Below are 10,912 nucleotides of genomic sequence, written 5' to 3' on the forward strand. Positions count from 1 at the left end.
TTAAAATCCATATGGTATTGTTTTAAAATCATTTATCAAGACACGCTTATCGTAAATTATACGATAATCTTTTTTCATCTCTTTGGTAACAATGTTCTTTCTTTGCTTATCTCTTGTAATTTTGAAAGGGTTAGTAACGGTGATTTTTGCCTTTACTTTACATTCTGCATGTAAATATACAAGAGCTCGAACTGTACTTGGGTTTATCTTTTTGTTAACAGAATGATTCAATGTGATACCACGAATCTTTGTCTCCGACTTATTATCGTTAGTGTAATAGGCGTAATTCTTCGGTCCTCCTGACATAAAGGTTGTAATATACTTTCCATTTAATTCGTCGGTAAGATCTCCCAAATAATTCCCCAAAGGAGGTTCCAATTCATTCTCTTTGGATATATAAATAACCGAGTCGGTATCATAATAAAGTGCACGTTCGCCTAATATATCCAAAAGATCATATAATTTCAATCGAGCATACGCCGTGGTGAAAGCCGCAATAACGACGTTCGTCTTGTTATTAGTCTCCAGAAATTCATCAATGTTTTTGTATTGCACCTCTAACATATTATCATTCACTATCTTTACATCACGGATTTCATACTGATCAGAGGACAGAAGTTCAAAATATCTCTGAGGTTCTGTAACCATCTCGGTCTTTGATACATTTGAACGTTGTGCAAATTTACCTATACAATAAAAATTATAAATTATATTTTTATTATTATTTTTTAATATATTATATTATTTATACATACCCCAAAACGAGTTTAACATTAGCTTTGCCAAAGCACGTAAACCTGGATTGTGTTCAATCTTCTCCATTTCTAATTTTATATCTTCATGTTCTTGATACATGTTAATATAAGATTGCTTTTGCTCTTCTGTAATACAATCCTTAGGGAAACCGCTTGCTTCTTGCTTTATCTTTAGGAATGTGTTAACATAATCTTTAAATAGATTATCGGACTGTTTCGGAAAATGCCACACCTCGTGTATCTTTAAAACTCTATACCCCTTCTCGATGGCTTTCAATAACTCAACATGACACCATGTCCCAAGAATAGACCTTTCTTGTTCGGAGTGTGTACATGGATTCTGATTGAAAGAGATGGCACAAGCTTTGCATAAAGGAAACAATAACTTACCAGGAACGCGATATGGAAGAACCGGGTGGAATAAACCTCTTGGATGTAATACAGTACACTTTATAAGACCAAAATATGTAGAGATATCTCTAAAATTTTCTGTGATAATTATTGGATGTCCCACAATTGTTTTCGTTGATTTATTGCACCATGGGTATAAACTCGTGAAGTCAACGTATCTAAAAATAGAAATGACGTAATAAAATAAAAATTTTTTTAGGAAAAATATAATATAAAAAATATATACCTAATCTTTTCATTATCTTTGCATTCATGAAATAACTTTGTAGCATTCGTACGACCTCCATAAAATGCATCACGTGGTTGAAGAGGATCAACAAGATCAAAATTTTCAAAATACACACGCATCTCTTCATCTTGTTCCAAGTCCCTCTTTAAATCACACTCCCACATTTCTATTACATTATATCCACACTCTTTAAGATAGAGATTCTTCTTTAATGTGGCCTCAAAGAGATCACTCATCGTTTTTCCATTAACAGGGTTAACTGTATCGCGAGTATAACATTTTTCACATCCTAAAATAAATAATAATTATTATAATGGTCAGCGGTAAATCATAATAATAATAATAATAATAATAATTACCATGCCATATGCATCCTTGAAATTCATATACTGTATTTAATTCAGGATTATATCCGTCCAATGAGTATTTATTAACACGTTTCTCCCCACCATTCCTTCCATGTTGAATAAAAATCTCTTCCTTCTCTGATATATATGATAACCACTTAAATGCCATGTTAGATTGTTTCACTTTCATTTGATAGTCATTTTGAAAGATTCCTATAGTCTCCTCCTTAAGGAAATTAGTGCGAAAAACCAAATTACACGCACTAGCAATAGTTAAACACTTCTCAAAAGGATCAATATCTGTAATACTTCTAAATAGTTCACGAAACTCCATACAACATCGACGTAAAATGTCAACATCGGAACGACAATACTTTATAATTTCCTCTTGAAAATTGAAAACATAATTTTGTTCTCTCTTCTCTTTATGCCATTTTATAAATGCATTACGTGCTTCCTCTTTCATTCCATTTGTATTATAAAATGCTTCACATGGTATAGGTCCAATGTAATCTTCATTTGCTCTTCGATTGAATAAATGAGGGAAGTATCCTTTACACATCTCATTCATTCCAAATGTTTTAGGAAAATTTGACAATGACATAGGGATAAAATTTAAAGAGTCTATAAATTTTATATTGAACATCGGAACAGTTAGACTGAGAATTTTTGCATCGCGTAATATTATATCATATTTCACAGCATTCTCATTTAAAAAGTTTTGAATAAAATAGCCATCATATCCTTGGAAATTATGTGCCATAAATATACAGTCTCGATGTTCCTTTGTAAAAATCCATTCACAAAATCTTGAATTAGTATCTTCACCTTGAAAGATCCACTCATCCCCGCTCTCATTATGAACAATACATAAATTAGTTTTATGTACACCTTCATCTTCTTGTCGTGCCTCATAGTCAAAGAAGAACAATTCATTATATCCTTCCACTTTCTCATTCTCTTCTTTTTCTTCTTCTTCTTCTTCTTCTTCTTCTTCTGTTAGATTTAAATGTTTATTCTTTGAATCGGGCTTTCTCATGTAACATAAATGATTATTGATATCGTCAATAATAGCTTTACATGTTTTACATTGAATTTTTCCGCATAGATGATTCTTTAAATTATACTTTGTCATAGATCTTCCACACTTTGAACACTTCCTTATTCCATCACATACAGATTCAACTTTCCTCATAGGTTTCTTGTGATTATTATAACATGTTTCACTTTTGAATGTTCTACCACACTCATTACAATCCACCGGTGAAACAAAAGGACAATTTATAGCACGACAACATCTGCACATGGAAGGACATAAATGAAGCTTGACATCAGCATACCCTTGTCTGCATGTATGGCAATATTAATTATGACCAAAGAGACCTGGCATAGAATTAATCACATCGTAATGATTATTATGTAGATATAAATAAACTCGTTTCACATCCTCCCTCGAATTAGATTGATGAGGATATATAATAACATTTCCATGATCAGCTGAAACAATATTTATCTCATATTCGGTAAGATAATTCTGAAATAATTTAACTTCAGGAATTCCACATGGCCCTTTTGGTACATTTGCCTTCCTGTGTAAATCCTCGGCCATTTTCCTTTGAAGTGCACTTCGGCTATCTTTTATGAGATAATATTTCTCATTCTTTTCAATTTTTGCTATAGCCACAATAAGACCTCTAGCAAGACATAAATTATCGTTATTCTTTATAACGACTACTGACTTTTTTGCTTGTAGATGTTCGTAAAGTTTAATGTGGTTTCTTCGCTTAAGATTCCCTGATCCCGATGGCATTTCAACATGAACAATATCTGCAATTACCGTATCATTTAAATTGAAATGTTGATTGGACTGTACCACACGTTCAACTTGAGAAAAAATTCTCTCTGGAATAAAGCGAGAAACTTCCATAAATGGTAACGATATAGGTTTACTTAATTGAGGTGTACGTAAAACAAAACGTACTTGATCATTCTCTTTCATTCCATTAGTAATATCATTAATTAACTGTTCAAAAATTTTTTGTGTTCTTTCATACTCTTGAATAATGTTAAGCTCTTCATTCTCATTACTAAAACGAACTTTGTAATCAATGCCTTTCGTTTTAAACTTCTTCGATTTAACTTCATTAATCTTCTCTATTACGTAATTAGAAACATCGTTTGTTTTGCCCTGTTCTATATCCATACTTGTACTTGCACCTTCGTTTACATTATCCTGCCCCCCAATTTGTTCATCGTTATTCATCTCATCAAAATCCCGCTTTTGTCCGCCCGAACCGACTTGTATATTGTCCAACTCCCAAATCCAATCATCATTGTCATCGTCAATCAAGCGCAAAAAATTTTTATCTGAATTAAAAATTGTATCGTCATCTATTTCCCAAATCCATTCATCATTGCTATTATTAAATTCGTCAATCTCCCTTTGTAAATCGTCCTCCATCCCCACGATAAAATTGAGGTGAAACATCGACTGCTCTGCTTATATAGATAAAATAACACGTGTTTATATTTTACTGAACGTGCTTTTATTTTAGTTTAAGTGTTTTTATTTATCTGCACGTGTTTTAATTTTAGAACGCAAGTTAATTTTAAAAAAGCACGTGCTTTCAAAAAGTATAAATACAAGAGGACGAACTAGTTCTGCACAAGTTCTCAAGACAAGTCAAAATGAAGTGCTTACATAATAAAGAAGCTAAAGTTCTGCCAAATGGAAAGTTTTGGGTTTGCAACCAAGTAGATAATTGTAATTTTATCTGCTCTGAAGGAGACGGTTTCCTTTATGAAAAAGGAATCGAAAAGTTCTTATCGACCTCGCAGAAACAACCCCTCTGTTGTGAAAATAATTTGGCAAGAATACGTATAGTAAAGAACCCAGAAAAAGAATCATACGGACGACCCTTCTTCGTATGTTCAAAGAATAAAGACCCATGCAAATACTTTCAATGGGGTGATGAAATAATAATGGAACGACCCAAATGTCACCATGAGAAAAAAACAAGAAAACAAGTGGTAAAAAAAGAAAGTGAGAATAAAGGAAGATTTTTCTTCTGTTGCCCTGAATCACCAAAGAAAACCTGCAACTTCTTTCAATGGTGCGAGCCACCAAATCCACCACCCAAAGGAACCCCACGTAGATTAATCCCAAAGAAAGTAGAAGGACCTGCCACCCCAGCGCCGAGACGTAAGCTAAACCCTAAACCCGAACTTGAAGATTACAGCGACGACGATCTACATATAATCCCACCAAGTCAGAATCGCTCATACATCGGAGACTACGCAAACGGTAGTAGTGCCTTTGGTTTTTACCCACAATATTACCGACGCTATGACGAGCAAGAAAAACCATTGAAAAAAAGAAAGAAAATTGTAAACTATAGCAACGATGAAGAGGACGGTGATGATGAATCTACTTTCACATAAAAACTTTTTATATTCAAAAACTTTATATATCTTTGTAAAACTTTTCTTTGTAAAACTATTAATAAAAAATATATATTAAATAAAAATTTTTTACACATCTTAAAAAATTTTTTCACACCCCCATTAAAAATTTTTTTCACACCCCCCTTAAAAATTTTTTTCACACCCCCCTTAAAAATTTTTTCACACCCCCCTTTTAAAAAAACTTCTTCATACCCCCTAACTACCCAAAATCAATGATGTCATTCTAACTCAAAATCAATGATGTAAGGGGAAACCCCAAATAATAACAGTAATAACAACATGTCTTTTTTCAAATATATATTCTTCAATAAAAACATATTAACAACAATAAAAAACATGTTTTAACAATATTAAAATGTCTTTTTACTTTTTAAAAAGCCATAACATCGTTCTCAAAGTTAGCATCATCGCCGAAACACTCAAAATCTAAAAGTTCTACCTCGAAATCGAAGTCCGTAATATACTTCCTTATGTCTTCAAACGGATCCGCCGCGTTTGTTTGTGTTTGTCTAACATCCTCCTCCGGCAAATCAGGTAATGCCGAGATAAAAGCTAACTCGTCAAAAGATAAATCATTGTTGTTATCATGGTCAATCATCATTTCGTTTTGGGTAGACACCGCTTCGATTTCCGCTGCCGGTTTATTTACTTCGCTTTGGGTAGGTTCCGCTTCGATTTTCATTGCCGGTTTATTTGTCTCGCCATTTAAATCATTTAAATCTCTCTCCAGGTGCTGAATCTCCTCTTGAATTTGGTCTTCGATACTCATAATGTCATTTATTTCATCTATAGAATTATTTAACGAAGTCAAATCGATCGTGCCGTCGTTGAATAAATTCATTCGCCAATCCATAGTCTGTGTAATATCTTTCACATGCGGGTTCATCTTTGAAACCTCGCGAAAAACTTTCGAATACTCAAAAAATATTTTGGAGTATTTCCTCTTTATCCAAACCCTTAAAGGTTTATTGAACTTCTCTTCGCTCTTTATTTTTTCCTTCCTTATTTTCTCCCTCTCGTTTTTACTTAAAGTGCCTATATCACTTGTAGGATCTTTACGGATTTGAATAGAGCTTGAAAAATTAGTTTATAAGTTCTACAACCCTTTTTGATATAATTGAATAGTTTCGAAAATACGTCGGTTGGGGGGACTGGGACTCAGGAATGATTTGCAAACACGCCGTCTTTTATAATGTAAACATGAAGAGTTTCACTGGCGATATAGTTTGCGCTTTTCAAGAAAAAAATGCGGGAACGGTGCGTTGTGTATGGCTGTAGCAACTGGGCGAGTTTTTCTCAAAGTATTTTACGTTATTGGAAGATCGAAGTAAAATTACAAGAACTCGGTTCCTGAGTCCCATGCCCCCGAGCACGACGGAAATTTAGGCAAATCGTCATGTTTAGATGTAAATATTTCCGAAACTATTTAATTATATCAAGAAGGGTTGTAGAACTTATAAACTAATTTTTCAAGCACTATTCAAATCCGTAAAAATCCCACAAGTGATATAGGCACTTTAACAAACTCTTCTTGCGGCCCATGGCGATATGAATTAAAATCTCGGGCTGTTGCCTTTTTATAGCTTTTGCGAAGATAACCTAAGGATAACTAAAACAACCATTCACGTACGTATATTAATAGTCGGACGTCTAAGGGCAAACTTTAGAACGTTTTTGTGCATGGCAGCATATAAAAAGGCAGAGATATCTATCCTTCAAAACAGTATAACTATCCTAAAAATCAAAGTATTATCATGGAAGATTTAGTTGGAATAATTGATATGGACGGGTTTTTTATCGATAAAAAGTTCTACTGTAAAGAATTGGGACTGCTAAACACAAGAAATCAAACGGAATCAAATGGCATGTTCGGAGAAACAAAGGCAATATCATACCTCTTTAAAATCCCTATCCCATGGCAAGAACTAAGTCAAAAAGACAAAAAACAATGCTCATTCGTCATCAATAACATTCATAAACTCCCCTACAACACTCCATCTAACACCACGGAAATACACGAAGCAAGCGAACTAGAAAACATCATCAATACCTTCTACGAAGACGCCCGAGTAAACAAACAAAGCTATCTCGGCTATAAAGGCGGTTCAATCGAGAGAGATTTACTGACAAAACTAAGCATACCTAACATCAACCTGGAGATATTTGGGGCACCGAAACCGAAACAATACGTTCCCTGGATAAAAGCTAACCCGTTTTTAAACAACGAGGAAAAGGCTAATATTATTGAAACATGTGGTAATCACCTCCCTTGCGAAAACGCGTACGAACACTGTCCTAAAGCAGAACTGCAAATATTAAATAACTGGATCCATTGGAATATTATAAATTAACATTGTATTGTTTTCTTACAACATTGTATTCTTATAACTTTTTCAAAATATAGCTTTTCATTAAAAAAGTACATTTGTTTTTGTTTATCCTAGTACAAGTCAAATACCTCCGAATTGAAAAAGGGTCCATTAAATATATCCCTTAAAAAAAGTCTAACCACTCTATCCCATCTCTTTGGTTCCCTAAAAATCACCATGTCCTTCAATGTATTATTAAAACCGCTACATATTTTATATGAAGTAAAAAACCCAAGCGATTGTACACCTTGCGTTGTAAAGTTCATACTCTCCGACATAATATTAATATAAACACTTTTAACTCCGTTCATTATAGATTTATAACTTTGATTTCTCAAACATACACCATAAAGACACTCGTTAATTTGGACAATAATTTTACAATCAAACATCCCCCTTGGCATTCTCAAAACCAATTTATATCTCCACATACGAGCATACTCTTCGAATAAGGAATTCTCGTGAGTAGTAAAGTAAATAGGTATCTCAACACAATATTTCTCCTGTGGAATATTTACATACTCCAAAAGTAGCTTGCGTACGTCGGAACTGTACATATGATGTAATAAGTATGTAAACACCATTCTCAACGCCTGCACCAATACATTCCTTAACGGATGAACTCTTATAACACATACAAAACAAAGAAGAGAATCAATATCCAATGGTCGTATATAAATAGGTAAAGACGCAAATATACTCTTAATATCCCTCGCAGTAGGTTTCTTATTATAAAGGATAACATCTTGAATCTTGTTCAATACACCTTCCATGTCCGTTATGGTTAAATACAATAAAAAACATAAACTTTATGTATATAAAAACACACACTTTTATTTATAAACACGTGTACTTTTAAAAAAGTATATTACGTACATTCCGAGCAAATTGCAATGAAAAATACCAACTTAAAGATACCCTTACTAATCTATCATATCTTCTACTAGACCTAAAACATAACATTTTAGATAACTCATTACTCTCAATATTATTACATAACAAAAAAATTTTAAATGATCCATCCTGTACAATAACATAACCAGGTACAAAATCAGTAAGACTAATACAAAAACGTATTACATCATTATAAAGAGTCTTTATTTTATCGCGTATCTCTTTGTAATATGGATATATCATTTGTATTCCATAAAGTTTATTATTAATTTGAACAACTACCGAATGTCTAAGTCTCGCTGAATGAAACATGTCCCTCGGTACTTTCAAAGCAATCATAGTATCAAACGTGTCAATATACTGTTCATATGTAGATGAAGTAAAATAAATGGGAACCTCCATACAATATTTCCCCGGACATATATGAATATAGTCCATAAGAATCTCTGCCATATCCTCCTTTAATATATGTTGCGCCATATATGAAAACATCAATTTCAATGCTTGAGCAAGTTGATTTCTCAATGGATGAGCTCTTAAAACAACCACAAACGTAAAAAGAGAATCGATATCCAACAAACGAATAGGCACGCAACCAAGACCACGAAACATCTTTACATAATCTTGCTTCCTTGGATATTCTACATTAATTATGTCGCTCTGAATTTGATTAATAATAACACCTTGGAATTTATTGGCAATAATACCATAATAGTTAGCCATGGTAAAATACTATATAAAATAAAACAACATAATACGTCTTATATAAACAAAAATAAACACGTGTTTATATCAATGAACACGCACCTAAAAATAGAAGCACGTGCATATATGACGTCATTCGTTTACGTGAACTCCACGCATTGCTCGCGTGTTATAAAAACACGTGGATGAAAATATAAACACGCGGAATTATGACGTCACATAAAAATCCCACGATAAAAATCCCACGATAAAAAAATCCCACGATAAAAAATCCCACGAATCCCACTAAATTCACTATACAACACTACTCGCCGCTATGGAAAATGATGTGCAAGAACCCGTCGCGCCGGTGCCCACACCCGAAAGCCTGGACGACGGTCTTTTTCTCGACGGACTAAACTATATAAACGCCCCTTTATTTGCCGGGGAATCGCTCGAGGAGCTTTCTTTTATTGACGAATTCCTCGAAGCAGAAAGTGGCAGAGCTGTTATTAATGAATAATTACACAAGATATATATAATTATATATAATTAAGTAAAGTATCCAAGAAGAAAGAGTGCTCGATATCAAAATTTAATAGAGCAATTAAAATAAAATCAATAAAATATTACAAAATTTTGAATACATAGTTCGCTACACTCTGTGTTTCACGTTTCTTCTGAAACGATCATCAGGCGAATGATGAGCGAAACTCTTTTGTTTCTATTCTTATGTGGTTAGATCTTGAAAATATTTCTATATATGGCAACATATGTACCCAAATGTTGTGTCTCGCCAAGATCGGTTTGATCTTGACCCCAGGTTATTAAGTTTTTTCCCCTTTTAAATGAGCGACCTTTTTTCAGCCCTAAAAGCCTCTTTAACGGTGGCCTAAAAAATTATACTGCAAATACACCTCGAAATTTCTGCCGATCTCAAAAAAACTATATTTCATGTATAAAAGCGTGATGGAATAACGGGGCCTAGCCGAGAACTATGACCACGAAGCCACCATCGGTTGCGTGGTGGCGAGAAGGAATCACCGTGAGGAGGTTCCATTGGCGGTGGCCGTTGCCACGCGTGAAATGTACCTGCAAGGTAAATATAGCCCCTCGCAAAATGTCGATGTTAAAAAACATTCAATTGTTAAAATTTTCGATGTTCTTAATTTAAAGGAGTAGCTCGTCGGCAGCTAATGACAATGAACAACGAACGTGAGAGAAGGTACCTTGAAGTTCCGAACCACTGGTGCCTTAATTACGTCGTTCGTGAGCGATAAGAGCGCGGCCGGAGGATTTACAAATCGAAACGCGCATTCGTTGTACACGAATGGTGGTTTTCTGGTGACTTCTTTAGAGAAGTCCCAGAAAATCCCCATCCTAAGCTTACAGGTAAGTAACATCGGAGAAAAGGCACAGAGGCGGCTCGTAGCGACCCTGTTGCACGCCAACAGAGCTGCTGGTTTTATGGCCGAGAATGCCCAGGGCGTGGTAACGATTGTGGTGGTAATAACGAGGCTGATGGTAAAGAGGGTGGTGGTGATGGAATAGGCGATGATAATAGAGATGGCGGTGATGGAGATGATGACGGTGCTGGCCGTGCTGCGGTCAACTTGCCCAAGAAAACATGGTTGGCACCTGGGGCTTGCAGACACGGAAAGACCATTCTCAGGTATACATACGGACCGATATCATTAAGATGCATGCCAATTCTCGGCTATGTGTTTTTTTTTAATAAATATATATATATATATATAT

General features: G+C 34.5%; 1 protein-coding gene across 1 annotated transcript; it reads right to left on the reverse strand.

Moving 5' to 3' along the window:
• On the reverse strand, window positions 1–2,937 carry LOC114536503. Its single transcript, XM_028557848.1, has 4 exons — window positions 1,755–2,937; window positions 1,393–1,684; window positions 756–1,324; window positions 1–686 (listed from the first exon to the last, which is right to left on the reverse strand). The coding sequence occupies exons 1-4, from the start codon at window positions 2,935–2,937 to the stop codon at window positions 1–3; spliced, it is 2,730 nt and encodes a 909-aa protein (XP_028413649.1).
• Between the last annotated feature and the right edge of the window lie 7,975 nt (window positions 2,938–10,912).

This window comes from Dendronephthya gigantea, unplaced genomic scaffold, assembly GCF_004324835.1.
Source record: "Dendronephthya gigantea isolate DGI-Jeju-01 unplaced genomic scaffold, DenGig_1.0 000137F, whole genome shotgun sequence".
NCBI classification, from domain to species: domain Eukaryota; kingdom Metazoa; phylum Cnidaria; class Anthozoa; order Malacalcyonacea; family Nephtheidae; genus Dendronephthya; species Dendronephthya gigantea.

Bases quoted from the DNA above. Each gene is read 5' to 3' on its own strand.
- LOC114536503 (XM_028557848.1), bottom strand. From the start codon at position 2,937: ATGAGGAAAGTTGAATCTGTATGTGATGGAATAAGGAAGTGTTCAAAG. The intron at 1,685-1,754 runs GTAATTATTATT...TATTTATTTTAG, and splicing joins TCAAGGATGCATATGGCATG to GATGTGAAAAATGTTATACT. The intron at 687-755 runs GTATGTATAAAT...TTTATTGTATAG, and splicing joins AATGTTAAACTCGTTTTGGG to GTAAATTTGCACAACGTTCA.